The sequence below is a fragment of the Zonotrichia leucophrys genome, chromosome 6 (assembly GCF_028769735.1).
Source record: "Zonotrichia leucophrys gambelii isolate GWCS_2022_RI chromosome 6, RI_Zleu_2.0, whole genome shotgun sequence".
Taxonomy (NCBI): Eukaryota; Metazoa; Chordata; class Aves; order Passeriformes; family Passerellidae; genus Zonotrichia; species Zonotrichia leucophrys.
The window spans coordinates 32454307-32480189 of record NC_088176.1 but is presented as its reverse complement, the minus strand read 5'-3'; the positions used below and the strand labels follow the sequence as shown (position 1 = coordinate 32480189).

At 47.5% G+C, this 25883-nt stretch overlaps 2 protein-coding genes across 2 annotated transcripts in view; one reads left to right on the top strand and one right to left on the bottom strand.

The window, feature by feature from the left end:
* The first annotated feature begins 16962 nt into the window (after positions 1-16962).
* PCBD1 (pterin-4 alpha-carbinolamine dehydratase 1) lies at positions 16963-22209 on the top strand. The gene is made up of 4 exons (XM_064717411.1): positions 16963-17083; positions 20071-20202; positions 20532-20612; positions 21119-22209. Exons 1-4 carry the CDS (start codon positions 17081-17083, stop codon positions 21215-21217), a joined length of 315 nt encoding a protein of 104 aa, XP_064573481.1. The 5' UTR covers positions 16963-17080; the 3' UTR covers positions 21218-22209.
* A 687-nt stretch (positions 22210-22896) lies between these two features.
* Positions 22897-25883, bottom strand: part of SGPL1 (sphingosine-1-phosphate lyase 1) — a 30491-nt gene continuing 27504 nt past the window's right edge. Inside the window, exon 14 of the mRNA XM_064717410.1 lies at positions 22897-25853. Within this exon, the coding sequence (XP_064573480.1) occupies positions 25713-25853 (141 nt within the window). The 3' untranslated portion in view covers positions 22897-25712. The remainder of the gene's footprint in view (positions 25854-25883) is intronic.

Here is a 25883-nt window from a genome sequence, read left to right as displayed (position 1 = left end):
TCAAACAGGAGCCGAGGACAGCAAACCCAAACCTCCCCTAAGCAGATCCCTTCTGTTTATTCTGGGCTGCACCAGGGTGTGCCTGAGAGTGTTTGGGGAGCAGGCACTCAGCAAACCTGCCATTTTCCCTTTCTCCTCCCTAACTGTCCTGTTGTTTAGGGTCCAGAACAAAAGGTCTCACCCCAAAACTCCTTGCTGACTGCACAGGTACAGGCCACGTTCATCAGCCTTTAAGAATGACTTACAGCAACTGCTGCACCAGTCAGGGAGGCAAATCCACCTGGCAAACAACTCTGCCCATCCAGACACCTCTTCTCTCCTCCAGATCAAGCCAAACCTCATTTCCTGTGAGGACAGACAAATTTCAGCTCCTTGCACACTCTCCTGTTCAAGAGCACTGGTTGTTGGGATGGTCTGTGTCATCTCAGGGCCAGCAAGGGAATATTCCTTGCTAACAACTGGGACTGCCATTCCCACCTCTTCAGAAATGCTTTTTTGGTGCTGTCCCTGCCTCTGATCCCATGGCACATCCTTCAAACAGCTCCCACACTCTCCCCAGTCTTGCAGATGAAGACTTGTCTTTTGAGCAATTGCATTTTTCTGTAATTCAACCTTCTCTCAGGGCCCTCTGCCTTGCCCTTACCTCCTCATCTCCTGTCATTACAACCAGGTTAACTTTTCTAGGAGCAGGATTTCTGGAAAACACTTTCAGAGGAATTTCAAGGAGATCCTAGGAAAGGTTCTCCAAAACAACTCTATTTTTGCTCTACCATGGCTTGAGCATTGTACACACGTACAGAGAAGGAAAATTCCCATTACCCAATGGCTCCTCTGCCAGTCTGCTGCAGCTCTGAGTAAAAGGGAGTCACCAGCCCTGGGGAGAGGAAAAATAAACAGGGATCACAGCTTTATCTTCACTTTTCACACTTTCCTTCGCAAAGGAAATGCTGCATTGAGGTGTTGGGTGAAGGATAACACATCCCACACTCCCCCTCTCAGCTCCAAATGTGTATCCCTCGGTTCCAAAATCCCAAATTGCTGTGCTCAGGCAGGTGATCCATTTGTTAAATCATTTCTTTTGTGCTGCCTGGACTTGAATGAATTTTAGTGAATCCATATCCAAAGATGCCAACCCTTGTTCCTTAAAGCCTGAACTGCTGTGGCATTCTGTTTGCCTCAAAACCACATCCTGGGCCTTGACACCAGCAACAGACAGATATTTGTTTCTCCAAACACAGCTTGTTTTGGGGGTGTTTTTTAGGGCTTTAAATAAGCTGTTGCAAAAACCTTGACTTTGCAAACAAAGTTTCCACAGGGAGCAATTTGTCTGCTGCACAGCACCTTAATTTGGATGTGTGTTTTGAGGAGGGTTCAGCAGCAGCCAGGCTGTGGGAGTTACATAAATCAGTGCAATATTCACGTCTGTGTGTGCTAACAAGGAATGAATGCCTCCTTCCCTCCCAGTAAGCATTTGTAGTGTGTCACAGGCACTGCTCCCTGTGCAGGATCCCAGCACAGAGCTCGTCACATGGAATTGCACTGATAAACCACCCGGTTTGGTGCCCTCTCTCCTGTCACACCCCACACCAGCTGCTGGGGATTTACCTCTCCTGCTGATTGACCATGATGGAACAGCACCACCACCAGGGACAGATTTCCTTTGCATCAGGGGCCCCCTGCTTTCCTTCTGTCTTTTGTCGTGTGGATTTTCATCCTGCATCACTTACCTGGGAATGTTGTACGTTGAGAATACCTGCTGTGGTTTTTTGGGAGGGACACGGCAGCATCAGCCATGGAGATGTTCTGAGGGCTGGAGCATCTCTGCCACGGAGATATCTGGGGTTGTTCATACCAGGGAGACCAGAGAGCCCCTTCCTGTGCCTAAATGTGGTTGCATAAAAAGGAGGGAGAGTGGCTTTCTACATGGGCTGATGGTGACAGGACAAGGGCAGTCACCATCAGCCATGTAGAAAGCTTTAGACTGAGGGAAGAAAACTGTAGAAAGTTTTAAACTGAGGGAGGGAGGTTTAGATGGGATATTAGAAAGGAATTGTTCTCCATGAAGGTGATGAGGCCCTGGCACAGGGTGCCCAGAGCAGCTGTGGCTGCCCCTGGATCCCTGGATGTGCCCAAGGACAGGTTGGACATGGCTTGGAGCCACCTGGGATGGTGGGAGGTGTTCCTGCCCATGGCAGGAGGGTGGAACAAGGTGGTCTTTAATGTCCATTTCAACCCAAACCATTCTGTGACTTTGGAGTTTTGCATTTTGGCACATGAACTGAGTGAACGGCTCTTGATTCCTGCACTGCCCCTCAGCTGCAGGTGACCATCACCCAAACCTCCCAAAAAGAGCTACCTGCACCAGGCAGGGGGTAGGAATGACATTGCCAGTGTCATTCAGTGACCTGAACACCTCAGTTACTGTTCTGTCTCTTCTGCTGATGAAATTTGTCTGGCTCTGCATCCCTCAGACACATCACTGATGGGAATTCTCCATCCCACTGACAAAACCCTTCCTTGATGTCATGGTGCTTACTCATTGCTTGGAAATCTGCACATGCTTTGCCCTCCTCATCAATTTTTAGCAGTGGCTTGGTGCCATTTGCCCTCCCTTGATCCTTCCATAAAAAAAGTGATTCTTTCCAAGCTGGGCAGTGCTGTCCCCCTTGGTCCAGCAAATTATTTATTTGTAATTCTTTTGAGGACACAAAATTTCTCCATCCATATCCCCACAACTATACATACTTGGTGTGCCTTGCTCCTTGAAAATAAGGAAAACATCTTGCTGGGCTGGATCAAGGATTTCACAGCAGAAGAGAAGCAGAAGAGTCCTTGTGTCACATTCACATTTTCTGGAAAAATCCCTTCGCCCAGGATTTTTCTCCTGGGAAGCTGAGAAGCCTCAGAGAAAAAGGAAAACAATACTTATCTGATTTGATTCTCCTGTGTTTTGCTCATATGGAATGTGTTTGGAGATTGTTCCATTGGTTTCATGTGCATTGTTTTCACTCATTGGCCAATTGGTGCCAAGCTGTGTCAGGACTCTGGAAAGACTCACAAGTTTTCATTATGATCTTTTTAGCATTTTGTAAGTGTCCTTTTTGTATACTTTAGTATAGTTTAGTATAGCATTCTTTAAGATAATATAGTATAATAAAATAATAAATTAGCCTTCTGAGAACATGGAGTCAGATTCAAAAAACCCACAGTTTGGATGTTGCAGGGATCCCACAGCAAGGAGGGGAAGGGGATGGGCTGCATTGCAGAGTTCAGCTTTCTCCCTCAGCCAGGAAATTTGCAGCGTGATTAAAGTGAAATGTTGGTGTCTGTGTTGCACGTTGAAATATTGATGGAGGGAGGCATAAAGCATTTTATGAAAGGAGGCTTCCATTCTGTGATTTACTGCCCCCAAACACAGCTTTCACAGAACCTGCTTGGGAGGAAAAGGGGAGAGATGAAAGAGCAATTGGGGTTTTATCACTGCAGAAAACGGGAAGGGAATTGGGCAAAGTTAAATACGATGGATTGAGATAGTCTTTGGCTCTGAACTTCACATACAGCAGGGGCTCTCTCACACCTGGAAAAGGTCCTCTGAAGTCTGGGGACGTTTTCCCCCTTTCCTGGTGCCATAGCAATGCTGGGAAGGGGCTACACAGCTTTTAGCTGCAGTGAAGAAGTCAAGCCCGTGTTTGTGACGAGATTTGCAGTGAAGCACTCACAGCTGGGTGGGAAGGCACAGCAAGGGCTCCCATCTCCTTTACCTGCCACTCTCTCGTTGTCCCTCAGCCCACCAAGCACAGCCAAAATGCTACTTTCAAGTTCCATTTCCTCTGCTAAGATGAAAACTTGGCTCTCTGAGCTGACTTTAAACCATTAAATGTTGACCATACCTTTGAATTCAAGTGTTTACAGGTACAATTTTCAACCCCTGGCACAAAGCAGCTGTTGTTCCACAAGCTGAGGCAGAAAGGGAGAAAACACAGAAGCAAAACCAACCAGGTTGAATATTCAAAGCTGGCTGGGTGGAAGAGCCTTTACTAACTACCCATCTTGTGAAAATACATTTCATATTAAGGTTTCAGCCTGTTTTAACATAGAGATGGGATTCACCCAACAGGGCAACTTCCTTGCAAGATGAATTTTTATATTCCATGCTCCCTTTACAAGTAATTCACTCAGAGCCATGCAAGAAAACACTTTATGAAGCCCCCGGATTTACTGGCTCCTCAGCAGAAAATATCAGTGAGAGGTCTGTGGAAAATTAAATATATGCACATATTGAGAAAAACAGTAAGTGACTCAATGGAGTTTTATGCGACCAATTGCTGTTGGTGGATAGGTGATTTAAAGGTTGCATTAAATATCTGAAGCTTTAACTAATCACTGTATAAATAACTTACAGTGGTGGCTCCAGGAAAACCACTGATTTTCATCTTCTCAACAGACCCACATCAACAGAGGTGGATTCCAACTAAGATCTACAGGAGGATGGAAAAAAAAAATTAATAATTCCGGGTGAGGAAACACTTCCAAAAAGTGTAACTCCTCCTTCCTGGTGTTGGGGTTGTGCACACAGCTTTGGACAGTTTAGGGGTACACATCTGTGTGCAGATGTGGCTCCACCACTGGCCAAGTTAATTGTTGGGACATGGATAAATATTCATCTTCACTTTCCCTCCTTCGTGGCCCCAGAGACATTCTTGGATTCCTTACAGAGAATCATACATTATTTACCACCTTTAAGGAGCATCCTGTCTCCTTTTTCCCCAAGGATGGTCACTTGGGATGAGGAGAGGAGCTGAAGCTCCTGCCCACCTTCTCCTTCAACCACCACACAAGGGGCAGGGAGGGGAAGAAAGAAAAATATCATCAAGGTCATTTTTCACAGGGATGAGGAAGAAAAGCGCCCTTTCACTGTCCCTTTTGGCTCCTGCTCCTGATGCTGAAATCCAGGAGCTAATGAAGATAGATGGGTTCATCCATACGGGTGGGGTCTGGATGCTAATGAATATTATTTAATGGTCAAGGGCTGTCACGGGGCACATTGATTAATTAGCAGAGTTAGGAGGAGAGTGACTCCAGCAGCACATCAGCTGCTAAGAATAGAACCCAAATCAGCCAGGAAGCAGAGCCAAAAGGATGAGGCAACTGCAGGCTCACAGCTCACCTTCACCACCAGAAACAAAGGCAAAAACTCTTCCAGATGGGTTTTGTCCACCTCCCACTGTGACCGTGTTCACAGGGGTCTGAGGATGAGAGAAGAGATGAGGATCTGACTCCATGTTTCAGAAGGCTTGATTTGTTATTTTATCATATATATTATATTAAAACTATACTAAAAGAATAGAAGAAAGGATTTCATCAGAAAGCTGGCTGAGAATAGAATAGGAAAGAATGATAACAAAGGCTTGTATGTCGGACAGAGTCCGAGCCAGCTGACAGTGATTGGCCATTAATTAGAAACAACCACATGAGACCAATCACAGATGCACCTGTTGCATTCCACAGCAGCAGATAATCATTGTTTATATTTTGTGCCTGAGGCCTCTCAGCTTCTCAGGAGAAAAAATCCTAAGGAAAGGATTTTTCAGAAGATACCATGGCTACACTCCCACCTCCTGCGAGGAGGAGATGTGTTGTTGCAGGGCCAGGTGTCCCCAGGGAAGGGGAGGTGACTGACCCATGACCGTGGCTGTGGGAGGTTGTCCTGGATTGCCAAGTAAATTGTGTTCTATTTACCATCTGCATGGCAGCTGTCTTCTGTTCAGTGGGCAGATTTCCTTATCTCTTCCACAACCAGGGAGACATCTGCTGATAACAGACTATTGAATGTCACTGCATGGCTGATAAGAACTTGTCAGGGTTTGAGCCTGGCACAGAGCCAGTGCCCCCCATGAAAATGCCTCACCCTGGTGTCTGCTGTGAGATGTGACCAGGAATAAGCAAAACAGGCTCTAACTTAAACATAAAGACCACTTTATTACCTAAAACTACAGGAAAAATAGGGAAAGACTATAAGGAAGAAAAAGAAAAGAATTGAAAACCTTACAAAAAACCACTTTTCCTCCTCCCCACCACCTGACTTTCCCAATCCAATACATTCTCTCAAAACAACTGCCCAGCCTTGGCCCCACACGTTAGTATACTCAAAACTGCAGTTCATGAAGAGGAACGGAGTCCTTCTTGTTCCATAGGCTTCTCCTGGAAACACACTGAAATCCCGGATGCTTCCTTGTCACTTCGGCACCGCCCGGGGGAAAAAAGTCCTTCTGCCGCTTGTGACATGTTCCTTCCATGCCCAGTGCTCTCACCACCGAGACATGGCCAGAGCTGCTTTTAGGGTGGTCTTTCAAGGATGCCTTGTCTCACTCCAAAAAGGCACAGTCTCTGCTTTTGGGACAACTGTCCCCCCCATATTTTTCCAACCCCCTGGGGCCGGGGGGTCCTCACGAATGAACCCTCCTGGTTTTGAGGCACTGCCTCCCCCTAAATGCAGTCTGTGTCACAGGAACAACTGAGTCCATGGCTACAAGAAAAAGTCCAGCCAAAAGGCCACTCTAAATCATCTCTCCCCATCCAATCATCTCCACATCTCATCTCTTATCTCTCTTCTTATTCAGCTTCGAGGAGGATTAGCATTTTTTTTTTTTTTGCAAGGCCCCAATCATGCAAGAAAGGGTTAAAAGTTTTCAGTCTCTGTCTGTCGGTCCCGGAACGGCTCCCACGCATGCTGCCCACACGCTGCCGCTGCGGCCGGGCAGTCTTCCTCCCCCTTCTCGCTGGCTGCTCTCCTGGGGGGGGGGAAGGGGGGGCTGGCTGCTCGAGGGCTCGATGTCTCTTGGGGCTCCTCCACCCTTCCATCCTTGGAGCCCCCCCCGAAGCCCCCTCTGTCCAGGCCCCAGGCCTTACCGCATGGCTGGCCCCTCCCCCGCCCAGCAGCAGCGGGCCGGGCGGGGGAGAGAGATCTGACCTCCTCGCCCGACGAGGTCCAAAGAGGAAGTGCCAGGGCAGTGCCCTGCTTTTAACCCCTGTGTATTCTCGGAGGTGTGTCCAAACCCCACTGGCTACACCAGGTGTCAGTATGAAACCCAAAACCTTCATTGGTTTGACCACAGCTTCCCAGAATTCCCACTTCTTCCTGGTCAAACCATGACAGAACTATAACATCCCATTGGGAGATGGGAGCCCAGGGGGAGGAGCCAAGCATTGCTACCCAGATATAATCCAGAGGTTTTGAGACACCAGCACGGCTTTCTCCACTGGATTCCCCAGAGGAACAGCAGCTGTATCTCCTTCCACTGGATCTTCAGAGGCAGAATACATCCTTCTCTACAGGACCCCCCTGCTCCAACAGAACCACCCCTGACACTGCAGGAGGGCTGAGCCACATTTCCAATGGGACTGCCACCAACACCCTGACCCACAGGGTGTCAGGTTGGGTTCTGACTCTGGCAGTGTTGTTCTAGTGCACTGCATTGTTTATTTGATCCTTTTATATTTTTTCCTTCCCTATTAAAGAACTGTTATTCCTGCTCCCATATTTTTGCCTGAGAGCCCCTTAATTTAAAATTTATAACAATTTGCAGGAGTGTTTACATTTTCCGTTTCAGGGGAGGCTCCTGCCTTCCTTAGCAGGCACCTGGCTTTCCAAACCAAGACAGAGGTCAGGGAAGGGATGCTCCTTTCCCAAAGGATCTGCTGCTCCTTTTCTGCCAGGGGATCTACACCCCTTGCAAACCTGACAAGAGACCTCAGCACAGCCCCTCTCTGTATCCTCACAAGGGAGGCAGTTGTAAAGTTTTACTCAGAGCTGAGTCTTAAACACTGAGGTCTCAATTTCTCCTTGCTTCAGCTCCCTACCTCCACAAAGAAACCTCCCCCACATCAATTTCAAGCATAATCTACTCAAAACATGAAATCCTTTTCCCCTGTGTGGCTACACAGCCTAGGAAAAAAACACAAACAACAACCCCACACAACAAGCAGCCTGTTATAGAAGTTTTCTACGCTACTGGAAAACAAACCAAGAAACAAATTGACAAAAGTGACCCCTGGGAGGGGAGAGCTGCACTTAGGAGAAGCTTCCCAGGTGTGTGGAGGAGTGCAGGGAATGATGAGGAAACAGCTCTACCACATGTACGCACATTTGTTAGAGCACACACTGACACAGCTGGGAGACACTGACAGCTCTGCAGAGTAAGACTAATTTCTGAGCACTGAAAATCATCTTGGTGGAAGGCTTGGGAGTAAAAATTATCCAGCCAATCTGACAGACCGGTCATAATTTTGGCACCTAACATCTCAGTCATGCCTGAGCCACAAATTATCTTTCTGCCTCAGCAGAAAGCAGAGATCTTTTCATGGTTTCTGTTGACATGGCAGACTTGACTGCTTGCTACAGAGGCTTGGAAAGTAAGACAGGTGGGTTTTGCACTGTGCTTACTGCCAGCAAACACAGAGGCACAGGGCAAAGATCCTGGCCTGTTCCCCACTTTGCTGGTTTCCCACAAGCTCTAAAATACCCTTTCTGAAGCTCTGTAAGGAAAAACCACAATTCCGTGCTCTAAAGCACAGCTAAATCTCCCAGCAGTGTAAACATAAGCAAGTGAAATAAAAGCCAATCTAGTATCCCTTAAATAAACCTGGAGTATATCTCAGGTTGTCCCTCAAATTTTATCAGAAGATGGTGCCACAAAGAGAGCAAGAAAACTTCTCCCCAGCTCCTCCCTCCTTCTGGCAATGAACACCCAGAACCACAGCACCTACAGTCACATTTCTCTGCTTTGCAGCCCAGAAAGCAGCAGGTTTGCAGCAGGTATTTTACAGCATCAATTAATAAAAGCTATGCACCACTAATCAAAACAGGAGCCTGCTGCTGCAGTCCACACCTGAGCTGCAGACACAGCAATTCAGATCCCAAATTCTGCTGTGCTGATGAGGTGGGCTCTCACTCCTTCCCTCTCTGTGAGCCTCATCTGTACCCAGGAGAACTCCAGTGGCACCAGGAGTGTGGCAAAAAATGCCAGTGCTTTTCAATATCCCAGTTCTCCCTCCTGCCCTCAGCTGGATTTGCCCACAGAAGCCAGGCTGAATTTGCAAGGAGCTGCTGGGGTGAGACCCTCTGCAGTGTCACGGATCAGTCACATAAACCCTCAGTTACCTGCTTAAGAAGGCAGAGCAGCTGCAGACACCAGGCTGGAGGGGATCAGAAGAGACAGCTGAGTTATTACAGAGCTCCCTGTGGCCTCAGGCTCTGCAGCACCTGTATTTATTTCCATGCTGGGCATTTGTTGCATACTGCTGATCAATACCTGGAGAAAAACCTTCCCTTTGCTGAGTGATGCCGCTGCTACTGACACAGAGGCTGCTTTTGGATCCTGCTGCCTTTAGTCCTTGCTGCCATGGTGGTCAATATCACATCTCCCACTTGCCTTGGAGCTGTTCATCCTGTTTGTTACCACAACAGGAGCAGGGGTTTGGGGAGAAAAGTTCCTGGTTTTTGTTCTCCCTCTTCTTCTGCCCTTGGCGACTGGGTCTGTTCCTTCTCTGCTTTGCAGGCAGTTTGTCCCAAGGCACTGATGATGCACTAGGGCTGGATTCCCTGGTGTGCCCTCCCAGTGGAAACCCTCCCATGCCATGGACAAACACTGTGGGACACACTCACCCTCCTCTCCTTCCCTTTGTGGGGACCTCTCCAAGGACAAGCGCCTTCTGAGGGGCTCAGGATATAGAGAAATCATACAGGACACAGAGCCCCTGCATGGTTTGGGTTGGAAAGGATCGTAAAGCCCTTTAAGCCATAAGCAGGGACACCTCCCACTATCCCAGGGTGCTCCAAGCCTGTCCAAGCTGGCCTGGGACACTTCCAGGGATGGGGCAGCCACAGCTGCGCTGGGAATCAGTGTCCCCACCTGTCACAGACATCTTTTATGGAAAATCCTTTCCTTAGTTTTTTTCCTTCTGAGAAGCTGAGAGGCCTCAGGAACAAAATGTAAACAATTATTATCTGCTGCTGTGGAATGCAACAGGTGCATCTGGGATTGCCCCATGGTGGATGTTTGTAAATAATGGCCAATCACAGCCCAGCTGGGTCAGACAGAGAGCTGAGCCACAAACCTTTGTTATCATTCTTTGCTATTCTATTCTTAGCTAGCTTTCTGATGAAACCTTTTCTTCTATTCTTTTAGTATAGTTTTAATGTAATATATATAATAAAATAATAAATCAGCCTTCTGAAACATGGAGTCAGATCCTCATCTCTTCCCTCATCCCAGAACCCCTGTGAACACCATCACACCCACCCTCAGAACAATTTCTTCCCAAAATCCCATTTAAATCTTCCTAACATCTGAATTCCACCCTTGCAGGAAGCAGCCAGCTCTGTCCCAGCACTGTGACCACCACCCTCCCTCATTCCCCATTCTCGCTGTGAGGGCTCTCCTGCCACAAGACACGAGCTCTGTTATCTAATTTACCACCCCCAGCAGGTGAGGCACTGTGGCTTTTTGGCTTCTCAGGATTGCCACTACACAATTTTCCCATTAATTTTGATCCTGCTTTGAACAAAGAGCGCAGACAGCATGGTCCAGTGGTCCTTGCCACTAATAGCAAGAACAAGCAGAGCACAAGGATTCAGTCTGTGAGAAGCAGAACAAAGCTCATTAGGCTGGGGAGGAAGAGAAGAGGTAATGTAAATAAGAGAGTAACCTCATCAAAAGAGTATGTTTAATGCTAACAAGGAAAAAAAAACAATCAGTGCTGCACCTGACATGAATACCATGAGCTTCCAGTAGCAGGTTCTGCGTTAGGAAAAATGCAAAATGGGACAGTATGTCTGCAGCAGCTCCTCATACACCACACTCTGTGCTGGGTACTTCCAGCAGCGTGCTCCCCTGCTCACCCACCACCCTCCTGGCATGGCCACAGATGAACCCATCCAGAATGAAGCCATCCCCAGGTGTTAAATACCTCACCTGAGTCTCTGAGCACCCGAACACACTCCCACAGACAGTCTGTGAGAGACAGGCCACCCCCAGCCACCGTTTATCACCAAAAAAACCCCACTCTGTCTGCTCTCTCAGCCCTGATCAGAGGGAAAAATACTACTAGGAAAACCACGCAGAGGCAGATTTAGGAAATAAAATCCACAACTCTACCATACAGCAAAGCTCCTGGAGTTAGGCCCTGTCCCCTCATCATGTGCCATGACCTATAAACTTCTCTTTCTCCAAGAAAATGGCTACCTTAGCAAATCTTTTATCCTCTCACCTTCTCCTGTGTGCCACAGTCACTCCTTCCTCCCAAACCATCTCCAGGTGTCAAATACCTCAGGAATCTCTGAGCAAATCTCCTCACCTGGATTTGCAGCCTGACAGTTCCCGGTTCTGATCAGAGGCCTTGTTTGCCCAAAAGCTTCCCTGCTTTCTCTAATCCTACCCAATAAAACATTTGCACAGACAGACCTCACCTTTACATCCACACCCAGGGCCCCTCTCCGGTCCTCTGGCTGCTTTTCCCTACAATTGCAAAGTTGGGAATAACACCCCAGGAATTCCAGGACTTGAAAACAGAAATGGCAACCAAATGATCTGGGGTCTCTTCATCAGGAACTGGAGTGATAGGACAAAGGGGAATGGTTTTGTGAAAAATGCATATTTTATGATTGGCTTTTCGCAAATATTAAAAATGAATATAATATATGTTGTGGTAGAAAGTTATGCTGTGTTAATTTTCCTAAGTAGTGTGTTAAATATAGTTTTAGGTTATAACATAAGGTTAAAATAGAAACTGGGCTATGTAGGATACTGTGTGTGATACCCACATCGCACTAAGATAGCATCCACAGGACACCCAAATCTTTCAGAGAAAGAGAATTTATTGCTCCATTATCGAGTTCTTCCCACCTCGCTCAGCCATGAAGACTCAGTCGGGATTCAGAGGAAGAAGCTGACACTGCCCAGACAGAATCCTGGGTTTGAATGGAATTTATGCATCATGCATGAGGTGTATGAATATGCAACAGGCTGTTGCTTTTAAGGGTTAATCCTCTGTTAATGTGGCTCCTTTTTCGGGCTTATTTTGCCCAGAAAAGGTACCCAGACTGTCGGTAACTCTTTCTTCTTATTGTCTCATATTGTCCTAATTCAAATTGTCCAAATTATTAGTACTCTAATCATATTGCTACTTTTATAACCATTTTATTACTGTTAAACTTTTAAGATTCTAAAAACAAGTGATTGGCGTTTTTCACAGTTTTAAACTGAAAGAGGGGAGATTTCAAGGGGAGATTGTGAAGAAATTCTCCTGTGTGAGGGTGGAGAGGTGCTAGAGCAGGGTGCCCAGGTCCTGGATTTTGGGACCAGGTGGGATGCTGAGAGCCCTCACTCACCCTGGGCTGTTTCAGAACATCTCGGTTTTCCAGCATTTTCCTGACCCCTAGTGCCAGGACGTGGCTGTACAGCAGCTGCTTGACGTGCAGTGCCAAACCCTGCCCGAATAAACAGGGAACAAAACTCCTCAACATGGGAAAACGCTTTCCAGATCTGTCAAGATACTCACTGTGAAAAATGCATGTATTTTATGACTGGCTTTTTGCAAATATTCAAATGAATATTATATGTGTTATGTTAGAAAGTTATGCTGTATTCATTCTCTTAAGTAGCATGTTAAATATAGTTTTAGGATATAACATAATGTTAAAATAGCAGCTATGTATGGGGGATATTTTTTTCAAGACAGAAATGAGATTTCAGCCACAGGACACCCAAATCTTTCAGAGAAAGAGGATTTATTGCTCCATTACCAGAAGAAATGAACTTCTTCCTGCCTCACTCAGCCATAGAGACTCAGTCAGGATTATGAGGAAGAAGCTGACACTGCCCAGACAGAATCCTGTGCTTGAATGGAATTTATGCATCGTGTATGAGGTGTACGAATATACTGTTGTTTTTAAGAGTTAATCCTCTGTTAAATGGGTCCCTTTTTGGGTGTATTTTGCCCAGAAAGAGGTACCTGGACTGTCTGTAACTCTTTGTTTTTATTGTCTCATATTGTCCTAATCCAAATTGTCCAAATTTTTATTACTCTATATTGTTATTTTTATAACCATTTCATTACTATTAAACTTTTTAAATTTTAAAAACAAGTGATTGGTGTTTTTCACACTCACTCACCCTCTGCCACCCCTGCAAATTTGCCAGAAAACCCAACCTGTTCGACAAAGAAATTTGGGCAGAAAGTCAGGAAACCAATTGGATGCATACAAGGAGCTTCTTCCGCTGAGCCAGGCTCCAGCTGTGCCCAGGGAAGCGCAGAGCTCCAGGATTAATCCATCAGCAACCCAGGCAGTTTGGATGGATTGCCTTCCCCTGGCACAAACACATCCTATTGCAGGACCTTGGCAAGGCCACAACCTCTGTGATCTCAGCCCTGTCTGCTCCTGGGAAGCAGAAAAGATCTGTGGCACAGGGGGGCATCACCTGCCAGAGCCCTTGTGTGTGGCTTCAAGAGCAAACACAGAATGCAAACAGAATTATTCTGTCCCAACTCTGAATTTCCTATTCTCAAATTTTTGGAGGATGCAGCCTCCTTTTTATCCCAATTTCCCAGCCGCATTTCCCTTCTCTCTTTCCCCCTTGGCTGAGGCATTTGAGAGGTTCAGACTCCCAAAATGCCTGATACCAAAGATTCCCCTCTAATGTATAACCCTCCCTTTTAATTTTAATTCTTATGAAATTTAGGGAGTTTTCTTCCCCATTGTTTCTTTCATCTTTCAATGTCTATTTTCATTGATCAGCAAACCTAAAGTTTATTTGTAAAAGCAAATCTCTTTTTCCATTCATCAATCACTGGAACCCTCCCCATTGTTTCTTTTATCTCTCGGTGCTAGTTTTATCTACCAGCAGACCCACAGCTTGTTTGTAAAGACAAATCTGCCATTCCTCTCAGGATCCATGGCAAAGCACTCCTGGATACCTTGGACTCAGGTCTGCATCATCATCATCCTCTGGGAAACCTGAGAAGCAATCATGAATGTGATGAATCACATTTCTTTGTCACTTGTCTCTGTGAATTCAGACAGTATTAGGAAAATCAAAACAAAATGTGCTCAGTTCTGAAGTATTGTTGTTCTGATCTAAAAGCAGGATCACATTTCATGGTTACATGTGAGTTACATGGATTTAAGAGCTTCCCAGATTCCAGATAATTCATGAGACATCTCATTAAAATGAGTATCCCAGCTAGCACAGGGAATGGGGACTGAGGACAGTTAAGCAGTTTATCCAAAGCCACTTGCAAACTGCAGCAAAACTCAGATTTGTCACAGAATCCCAGAATCTCTGGGTTGGGACCTCCAAGATCATCGAGTCCAGCCCAGCCCCAACACTTCAGCTAAACCCTGGCACCCAGTGCCACATCCAGGATATGTTAAACACATCCCTGGGCAGGCATTCCAGAACTCCATCACCCTTTCTGTAAAAATCTTTTCCTAACACCCAACCAAGACCTCCCTTCAGTGAAACACTGCTCACTCCTATATGCCCTGATATTCCTGAAAGCAGGAATTTCAGAAAGCACCTCCCCTCCCACTTTGGGATTTGTGTGCAACATACTAGAAGTGGTGATGCCATTTTATTGCTGTTCTTTTCACCTTATTTTCCATGCAGGGTACTCTGCCTGAGACAAAAGACCTTAGCCTGACACACAGTGTGAGCAGAGCAAAGCCCCAGTTTCTGCCAGCCTCCAATTTATTTTGATCATTGCTCTGAGAGCCCCACTGGTTTTGATAAAACACTGCTACAAGAGGGAATCTCGCACACAATTAATTAATGATTCATTTCTGTTTATTGGGCCCTTTTGTCAACTTAAACCTGTCACACCTGCCATAAATCCCCTCCAGTGCTAAATAAGCTCTTTAATTAAATATATTTGGCCATGAGAGCAATGTTTCAGATCACACCCTTTGGGTCTCAGTTTCTCAGGGCACCCTGTGCCAGGGCCTCACCATGCTCACAGGGAAGAATTTCTTCCCAATATCCCATCTAAAAGCAAATTTTGAGATGGGAGACAGAACATTGCTCCCAAGCAAAGCAGCTTTCAGGTCAGGTATGTTTTGTTAAAAAGTTATTGACAAAATAAGAATTTCAGTGGTGATATGAGACCTCCCTCCAAATATGCAGAGTCCTGTACACATGTGGGGTTGGCTGCCACCAAAAGCAGCACAGCTGTAAAAGAGACAAAAAGGAGAGGGGCAAAAGAGCACAAATCTGTTCCCAGTACACAGGTTCACCCCTTGCACAGGGTGAAAACTGCTCTGAGCAAACACCTTGCCCAACACCCCTCAGTTAATCATTAAACACAAAACTAAAGGGTCCCATTTCAGATGGGGCAACTAAAGCAAACAAATCTACAGAGGGAAAAATTTTAAAAAATTTTAAAAAAAATAAAATAGTAGAAGTATTTGCTTCCCTCTAACGTGCCTGCTGGAAAAATAAATCATCTCTGCAGAACCCACAATCCCTTACAGTAGAAAACAAAATGTGCACAAGAGTATATACAAGGGATGTATATCATGTTGCACTAAAAAAAAAATTAAATAAATAAATGTGGAATTAGTTGCTTCAGAGGTGAAGAAAGCCATGAGGGAATAGCAGGGGGCTGAATTCCTGTCTGCCACGTACAGCAGCACAATAAAAACTGGTCAGCACTGGAAAACTGCCCATCATGTGAGTGGGCTGAGCAGACGATGAGCTGCAGGACATGGGCACAAATCCATCTGGCCTGGAGAGGGAAAATGCCAGGGAGCAGCACTCAGCATCCATGAACACACCATTGCCTTGGCAAGGGCAGAAAATGCCTTAAAAGCGCTGGGAAATGTTGTGTGGGGCATTGCTCCTCCTTCTGCTCCATTTGCAGGGCTCTCAGCCGATATAACCTGGCCTAACCTGGAGAGGCAGCCAGTGAGAAGCAATATCATTAGAGTGATAAAAATTTGGACAACTGAGATTAGGACAATATCAGACAATAAGAACAAAGAATTACAGACAGTCCAGGTGCCTTTTCTGGGCAAAATAAGCCCGAAAAAGGAGCCACGTTAACAGAGGATTAACCCTTAAAAGCAACAGCCTGTTGCATATTCATACGCCTCATGCATGATGCATAAATTCCATTCAAGCACAGGATTCTGTCTGGGCAGTGTCAGCTTCTTCCTCTGAATCCCGACTGAGTCTTCATGGCTGAGCGAGGTGGGAAGAAGTTCATTTCTTCTGATAACGGAGCAATAAATTCTCTTTCTCTGCAAGATTCAGGTGTCCTGCGGCTGCTATCTGGTGCAAGTACCTCATTCCTTTCTTGAAAAAAATTATCCCCCATACATAGCTGCTATTATAACATTATGCTATATCCTAAAGCTGTATTTAACACACTACTTAAGAGAATGAATACAGCGTAACTTTCAAACAAAACACACATAACATGCGTATACATATAATATATATATATACACATATATATGCATATACGTATATATACACATATAATATATGTATACACATATATATACATATAATATATAGGTGTATATATAATATATGTATAAACATATATATATAATATGTATATACATGTGTATTTATATATGTGTATATATATAATGTATATATGTATTTATAGATATGCGTGTATATATAATATGTATATATGTATTTGTATATATATTTATGTATTTATATATATTTATTCATATTTATGTATTTTTTATATATATATATAATATGTATAATTCATTTGAATATTTGCGAAAAGCCAATCACAAAACACACATTTTTCACTTTAATGGAGCGGCGCGCGTCTCGGCCCCAAACCCATGGCGGCTTTGGGGTGCGGGGCTCCCAGCGCCCCTGTCCGGCCATGCCCGGTGACCGGGGCTGGGAAGGCTCGGCCGGCCGGGGGCGGACCCGGGGCCTCGCCACGCCTCCGCCGCCCCGAGGAACCGCACGGAATCGGCACGGCGGGAGCGTCCATCACCGGGCGGGCACGGAGCAGCAGCATCACCATCACCATCATCACATCACCCAGAACCATGGTGAGTGGCTGCGGGGCCAGCCGGCTGCTCGCCGTGCCTCTCCGGAGGGTGCGAGGAGCGGCAGGAGGAAGGGGAAGGAGCGGGCGCTGTGGTTAATCAGTAACGCGCAGCTCCGCCGGTTCCTGCTGCTGCTTTTCCAAAGGCAGCGCTCGCTCTCCAGGCTCTCCGAGGGGGAGGGAGAGGGTCCGCCAGGAATGACCCCCTCTCCGCATTCTGTAAAGCAAGGGGGACCCCCGCGTGTGCTCCATCTGCGCGGCCCCACAACGCGCCCGGCCCCGCTGGAAATCGGCTTTTCCACCGCAGCGAATAGAGCATTCCAGGGCTGCCCGCCGTGCCTTTGCCTAGGTGGAAATTCTGCTTTTCACTAGGGAAAAATGGTTCTCTGGCAGGGTGGGCAGGCCGTGGCACAGGGTGCCCAGAGCAGCTGTGGCTGCTCCTGGAATCCTGGAAGTGTCCAAGGCCAGGTTGGACATGGCTTGGAGCCACCTGGGATAGAGGAAGGTGTCCCTGCCCATGGCAGGAGGTAGAACTGGACAGGCTTTAAGGTCCCTTCCCATCCAAACCACTCCATGGTTCTTTAAAAGGGAAGATTTTAGAGCAAAGAGGGTCCAAGGGCAGGTTTGATGAGGCTTGGAGCCACCTGGGATAGTGGAAGGTGTCCCTGCTCATGAACTGGATGATCTTTAAGGTCCCTTCCCACCCAAACCACTCCATGATTCTTTAAAAGGCAAGATTTTAGAGCAAAGAGGGTTCAGATTCTCCCAATTTCCCTTGCTGGTTCCTTTCCCTCTGTTGCACAATGCATCTGCTTGGTTTCCTGCTGGCAATAAAACCCCAAAAATTAAAATCCCAACTTTTTGGCGGTTGAGAGCCAGCAGAAGAAAACAAAGCAATTTCATTTCCCTAATGAGAAGAGTGTGTTTTTAGGGAGCGAGGGCACATGAAAGCATTATCATGCCATCCTGACAAAACCAGCAGGCTGGCCCATGTCCTGGTGTGGAGCAGGATGGATTGCAGCAGGATGGAGGGCACAGGGTGCTCCAGCAGAGGGTTTGCCCTCGGACACAGCCAGAGGAGTTGGCTCTGTGTGCCAAACCTCAGCCTGGCCATGCCTCCCGCTGGTGCTGGGAGGAGCTGGGCTGGAAAAAGCCCCGGGGCCATCCTCCCACAGAGCCACGACAGAGAAAAAGAACAATTACACCACGTCCCTTTGCTGCTGTGCCCGGGGAAGGCTGGTTTGGAACCCTTCATCCCTCTGCTCCAAGCTACAACTCCAGCTTTACCTTTCCTCCTTTTAGCACCGATACGGAGCAGGTTTCAGCCCCTGGTCCCGAATCCTGGTGCAGGAATCTCCTGCCCTGCACCCTTCAGAGCCATCCGCTGTGTGTCCCCACCTCACCCAGTTGCTAAGCTACCTGTGCCCGGCTTATCTCCCCATCAGAGGGAAGGGCAACGGCTCAGCGTTTATTGAGCTCGGTCCTGTTTGCTCACTGCCTGCCCTGCCAGCACAGCGTTGACATTTGGGGGTGGGGATGGGGGTGACAGAGCCAGGGCTGCCAGGGGGTCACCCAAAATATGCACAGGCAGGGAACACCCTCCCCAAAAATCCTGCAGCTGCAATGCCAGGGGACGGGAAGCATCCCACCCCCAGTGACACTCTGGCACTCTCCATTCCATGCAGGGATACACAGACAGGCACCATAGGAATGGGGTGTTGTCATTCCAGTATTCCCCAAAACATGCAAGAGCCACCCACAAAAACATCAGTTTCACAGCTGGTCCTTTGGGTTTGTGCAGCCTGTGAGCAGGGAAAGCACAGGAGAGGATGATTTGCCTCAGTTGCCACTTCCGAGCATTGATGCCCAGGCAAAGCATCTCAAGGGGCTGCTGATCAAATACCCACAAAAAAACTGGGCCAGATTTATCAAAACTCATATCCAACTTGGCTCTACAGCACACAAGGGAGAATAAATTACAGGGATCTCTTTATCATCAGCAGCTGGAAAGATCAACTCACCCAAACCTGCCAGGGCTCAAGGAGTGTTTGGACAATGCTCTCAGGCACGTGGTGAGGTTCCTGGGGCTGTCCTGTGCGGGGCCAGGAGCTGGAGTTTGATGATCCTTGTGGGGCCCTTCCAACCCAGAACAATCTGTGATTCTGTGGAAGAATTTCAGTTGCCAGAAGATGACATCTCAGAGAGCAGTGCCCCTTTGCACTCACTCCTGCCTTCCCCAGTGGGCCAGAGCAGAGCTGGCTCAGGCAGCCCCCATCCCCAAGAGCTTCATTTTAGCTTCATCTCTGCCTATAAACACCCCTCAAAGCCAACAACTGCTGCTTCCCCACTACCACCCCTTAAAAAATAAGTACCAGCAGCTCTGCCCGAGGCACAGCTCAACCACAATCCCTCCCTCTGCCCTTTGTTCCTCACAGGCAGAAACAGCCTCTTAAAATCCATTGTAACATAAAGGAGAGGGGGAAAAGGAGCTGAACTGCAGCTTAGTGTGACTCAGCTCTGATACCCAGGACTTTTTTCTCCTCAAAAGCAGGCTCCCAATAAAGAGAGGGAAAGAAGAGAGGGAGAGAAAGGGAGGGAGAGAAAGGGAGGGAAAGGCCCTCCTATTTCAGGAACCCTAAAGCAACTCTCAGATCTAGAAATGATCACAAGATCTTCTGCTTTTTAAGTTGTTGGTTGTTTTTCTTTTTTCCCCAGGAGATTATAGGTAAAAGAAAATGTATTTTGGAGTTTAACTTCACACAGGTATCATTTTTTAGCACCTCAGGCACCGTGGGAGGTGTTGCAGGTGATAGGACAGAGGGGACCAGCTGGACTCTGTTGGTACATGCAGGATGTATTCCAGGCAGGGAGCAGAGGACATGGATATTCCAACCCTCCCACCCACTCCACCACCCATGGGATGTCTCGCTGCTCTCAACATCTGCTTCATCCCACTGCTGCCACACTGACCTGCTCCTCTTCCCTCTCCAGGCAGGCAAAGCCCACAGGCTGAGCACGGAAGAGAGGGAGCAGCTGCTGCCCAACCTGAGAGCCGTGGGGTGGAACGAGGTGGAAGGCAGAGATGCCATCTTCAAAGAGTTCCACTTCAAGGACTTCAACCGGGTACGAGCACCAGGGGGACACAGTTCTGCATACTGAGAGGCCCCTCTGCAAAGCTCAGCTAAAGAAAGCTCTCTGGGTCTCTCCTGAAATGGAATGGCTGAGCAAAATACCCTCCCCAGGACACCAAAGGGACCAACCCAGCACAGAATTTGTCTGGGAAACACTCCTCAGGAAGAGGAAAACACATAGAAAACCCCCAGAGTAGCACAGGTCTTGCATTTGGTTGGGTTATGTAGACACAGGCAGGGTAAAATTATTAGTAATGGGAGTGAAAACCAATATGTTGTAGGGTAAATGGTTGAGAGTTAACTTTCCTTCTTACCCTGCAGGCCTTTGGCTTCATGACCAGAGTGGCTCTACAGGCAGAAAAACTGGATCACCACCCCGAGTGGTTCAATGTGTACAACAAGGTGAGGAACACGGTGGTGGGGACGGAGCAGAGCCCCTCAGGGAGCAGCTCCCTTTTCTGAGGGACAGAACAGGAGCAGCAAGTGCTGTTCTCATCTCTCTTCCCTCAGATGCTATTCCCATATCACAGCCAGCCTTCAGCTACCACAGATCCTTTCCTCCTCCTTTTATCCCGCCCAGCTGAGCAGTAGCTGCCAAAGGCTGGCACCAGCATTACTTATTAATAACTGTATGAAGTAGCAGCCACAGGAAAAGCTTCTGGGGAAAAGAGTTGGAAATGGGCACAGGTGGCTGCTGTGACCAAGGCAGGGGTGGCAGTGACAGCTTGTGGCCAGCATGAGCTGTGGGAAGGAGGAAAAGCAGGCAAAGTGCCAGAGCACCTCTGCCAGCCCAGGGAACTTTGCTAACAAGTGTGGAGCTCCTGCCTCATCAGATGCAGCACTGGGGAGAGCAGCCCTGCTGTTTCTGTCAACAACTCTGGGCCTGTCTGTCTGTCTGTCTGCCTTAGGTTCACATCACCCTGAGCACCCATGACTGCGGGGGTTTGTCGGAGCGGGACATCAACCTGGCCAGCTTCATCGAGCAGGTGGCAGCTTCCCTCTCCTGACCAGGGATCCCAGTGACCAGCCAAAACCCCACTGTGCCCTGCACCCAGAGCCTTTTCCCACCTCCAAGACAGATCCTGGATCCAGAGAGCCTGAGATGGATCCTGGATCCAGAGAGCCTGACACCCTGCCAGCCACCCCAGCGCAGCTCGGATGGATGGAGGCACTGCTCAGGGTGCATGTATCCATCTCTGATCTCGCAGGTTCCATCCCTAAACCCTTCCTCAGCCATGTAATCCCACAGCCCCAGCTGCTGAGCCTCTTACCAGGAGTCAGTCACATCACAGAGTCACGGGATGGTTTGGGTGGGAAGGGACCTTAAAGATCACCCAGTCCCACTCCCTGCCATGGCAGGCACACCTTCCACCATCCCAGGCTGCTCCAAGCTCCATCCAGCCTGGCCTTGGACACTGCCAGGGATGCAGGAGCAGCCACAGCTTCCCTAGACACCTGCCCACTCTCACAGGGAAGAATTTCTTCCCAATATCCCATCTAAACCTATTCTGTGTGAATCCATTTCCCCTTGTCCTGTTACTGCCTGCTCTTGTAGAAAATCCTTCTTCGTGTTTGTCGGTTCCTTCAGGCACTGGAAGGCTGCAGTGAGGTCAGCCCAAAGCTTCTCTTGTCTGGGCTGAACAATCCCAGTTCTCTCAGCATTTCCTCACAGCAGAGGTGCTCCATCCCCTCTGATCATCCTGGATTCGCTCCAACAGGTCCATGTCCTTCCAGAGTCAAGTTACACCAGTAAATCTGTCCAGAGCCTGCCCCCATCCTGCCCCTGTTGTTGCTCCTTACCTCCTGGAAAGTGCTTAAACCCATTTTGTGACCCCTTTGGCTTCTCTGTAGCCGAGCAGCAAGGTGCTGTGCAGTTTGTCGTTGCTGTAACCCCTCTCCAGCAGTATTACATCAGGCACGTGGTCTCACCCCGACTAGAGCCAGCCTTTCCCGGGATACCAACTGAAAATGTTTACAATAAACATCTCATTTAACCTGGTGGCTCTTTGCAAAGAGGCCTCACTGACCAAATGACACCAACAGGTTTCCCTGGCTGCCCTCAAGGTGGTGATGCTGCCACAAAAAACCTTCACACAGAAAGGGCACGTGCCTTCACCTCAGAGTGACTGGGCTCTGAAGGACTGAGAGAGGATCAAAGCCAGGCAGGTAAAAACTGCTTGTGTAAAATCACAGCCATCGCACAAACACAGGGAAAGGACAGCCAAAAGGCGCAAAAGCAGCATGGCACCAGGGCAAGGGCTGCTTAGGGTGGAAAACTACCCAAAAATGAGGTTGTGGTGCAGGATCTTCACTGATACAATGATCTCATGTGAAACCAACAGCATTTGGTTTCAGCACCACAGTCTGGGGAAAAGCACTACAAACACCCACTTCAAGTCTCTTTTTCTTCTCTTTTTTAAACCCTTTTAAGTTCTACAAAGTATTAATAGAAAATCCACAGCTCTTAACTTACAGCATCCTTGAACATCACACACAAGATGCAGACATGGACAGCACCTTCATTTTGACAGAAGGACAGAGCAGCCCTCAGGCAGAGTTAGTGAGATTCATAAACCATCCTGCCTGCCACAGACCAGGCTGTGCATGAGCAAATGGCAGGAACAACAGGTCCACATTCATTCAAACAAGCACTGAAGCAGAAAAATAAGAGCTCAGTGAGCCTAGATAGCTAAATGCACCATTTTAATACAAACCAGGCCCATTTTCACCATCTCTCCAGCTATTTCAGCCTCCAGTTCAACCAGGGGCAAATCAGAGCAAAGCAGGAAACGGCCATCAGATCAACTCATCCCATTTGTCCATTAAAAAGTCCTCGTGGATTTATTGGGCAAGGTATTATTGTGTTGTACGCAACCCTTCCGCTCCCCTCTCCCCCAAGTCATCAGAAAAGTGCAGATGAAATCCATGGCATGAAGACACACATCTCTTCTTGGTCCATCCCATTGGATATTCTTCATTCTAGTACCTAAGAACAGGTGAATCCCTTGGGAGTGCTTTGTACAAGCCACAAATTGAGTGTCCTGCTTGGAAAACCAGGAAATCCTGCAGGAATTAACACTGGCAAGGATCCCTCCAGGTCTAAAAGTACCGTCCAGTTTCAGATCATAATCCAGTTCATCAAATTCTTCTCCTTTTTTGTCTTTAAAACAATCACACAGCCTGTAAATCTGTTTTTCCAGGACCATTTGGCATGATAAACTAGATGCAGATTACATGTTAGGTGACAAGGATGAATAAAAACTACACACCAGGGAATTACAGTGGCCTACTCCTGACCACAGGATTACACTTACAGTACAGGAAAAATACACATGGAACAATTAAACCCACAAATATTATTAATAAGCAAAGCCCAGAATAGAATACATTGACTTACAAATAACATCTTCAAATACATCCAAAAGTGTGAAATGGAGCACTGATCTGTTAGATCCACCTACTTCCTGGGAGGAAAATGCAACCAGGGAAGGAAGAGAAGGGAGTTTTGCTCTCCTTCAGCCCACCCCAATCCACCCCTTCTTTCTTTTAAAGCAGAAACAAAAAGAGTACCTCCCTTTTTTTTTTGTTTGTTTTGTTTCATTAAATCTCGGTTCCAAAGAGAACCATCACAGTAGCCAGACACTGAAGACTGTCTCCAAACTCAGAGATACAGTAATGGTCACATTGGCAAGACCTTGGGAGAATAAATAGGTCCAATACAAACTGCCAGAGCTGATATCACCATCAAGAAACTCTCAGGCAATTCAATGATTTCAAAAGGGCTCAGAGACCTGCATGAAGTCATCAAGCTCAGGGCAGATGGCCAAAATGCTTGTGTCTCCTAGCACAGGGAATAAAGCTGTTGGAAAGCCAGGATCCTTCCCACAGTGGCTGGGCTGGTTTGTGCAGGAGCTGGTCAGTGACCTTCTCATTCCTTGCAATTCCTGTGCTTCAGGCTAACAGGCTGGAGCAGAGAGATGCCTTCAGGTGCCCTGCACAGGACTGTGCAGACACGGCATGAAGTCTTCACCCACCTGTGGGACTCTGCCTGGGAAACTCTGCTCCATGCAAAAAGCTGACAGGAAACATGGGAAAGCCCTGCAGGAGTAACTCCAAGGCTACTTGAGAGACTCTGGCTTGTCCTTGAGGCCACAAGGCTGCGCTAGGAAACCTCTCTCACGCTAAAAACAGCGGGGAAAAACAGGAAGGCTGAGCCATGCCCAAGGCTGAAACAGCTCTGACTTGCTGCATCCTTTCCTCTGCTTCTCCCAGCATCTCTGTAATACTGTGAAGGGACTGGCTCATTACAACTACTATCCTATACCTAACAGGCAAGGGTGCTTCTTCCTCTGAGGCCAGCCTGCCTTTGAGGTTTGTTTTCAGAATTAGTACCATAAAGAAACGACCAGAACCAAGGTCATGGTCAAACAGCTGAACCCTCCAACCCTCCCTGGCCTGCCACAAAAAAAAAGCCAGAGAAGCATCAAGGCACAATGGTGAATGCCCTTTTGAGAATGTGCCTTAAAAGAATCAGTGCAAAGAGCTGAGATTACTGCTATTACAAAAGTCACCTTTCTGATACTAAAAGACCATGGTTAAAAAACCGTCTGCGCACGACGTCCCTGGCTGTGACAGGGGCCAGGGCCCTGATACAGCATCCTGAGGGGACAGTGTAAAACCTTCAGATTCTGAACAGTGAAATGAGCTTTGCACCTCCCTCCAGATTTGTGCAAGGGAAAACAGCACTCCTGGGTGGTCAATGCATGTCTTCTACGAGAGGCAGGGGAGCAGAACAGCCACGATGTACCTGGGGGTTTCAGTACCTTCCAGTTCCTCTCCCTGCACCACCTGCTTGGTTTCTACTTCTGCTGCTGTTCAAGAGATTCCAGGAAAGGAGTTTGTGTTGTTTTTTTCTCCCCCTCAGCAGATATTGATTGCAGTCTCACTCAGATTTCAAAGGGAGGCCATGACTACCTTCCCTCTGCCAATTTATCAGCTCTGCATTACACAGATATAAGGCTCCCAGCACGGTCTGTTAAATGCAGCAGCTTACAGCAATACTCAAGAGAAAACAAAATTTCCAATTTACTGTCTGCCATTAGCTTCCAGGAAGACTGGAGCCGTGGAACACAATGTGAGAACTCAAATTTAACACTTGGCTGGACACTGGCTGAATACCAGGTCTGAGGAGGAGAAATAACACGGAATGAAGTGACATGCAGAATACCTGAGGAATTCGGAGCTGTGGAATGGACATTCAATTCACCATCAACAGCCATGATGAAAACAGGCAGGGGGGAGGGAGGAAAAGCCCTAAAACTGAAATTGGGCATGAAAACAATGCAGATTTCAGAAGAGACTAAGACAGGGAAGGAATTCTTCCAGATCAAGCCACCCTCAGACCTGCAATTGTAGGAACAAAGGAACTGCAATCTCTTTCCCTAGGAAACCTTTGGAACTACCCCAGTGCTGGCTGGCAAGGCACAGGTTGTTGCACTACAGTCAGTGGTGGCTGGGAGAGCCGTTCATGTGCTTCTCAGTGCTCAGAACATCCGTGCTGTAGAGGCCATCCAGGTAGGCCTGGGAAATCTCTGCCACCAGGCTCCTGTCTGGGACGGACTGCGCCATTCCATAGATGGCTCCCTGAGCAGAGAAGAGAGGCTGTTACACAGG

What these genes read in the sequence shown, in the direction of transcription:
- PCBD1 (XM_064717411.1), top strand. An exon ending in ACTTCAAGGACTTCAACCGG is followed by an intron (nt 20,203 to 20,531) that starts GTACGAGCACCA and finishes CTTACCCTGCAG; the next exon opens with GCCTTTGGCTTCATGACCAG. An exon ending in GGTTCAATGTGTACAACAAG is followed by an intron (nt 20,613 to 21,118) that starts GTGAGGAACACG and finishes TGTCTGCCTTAG; the next exon opens with GTTCACATCACCCTGAGCAC.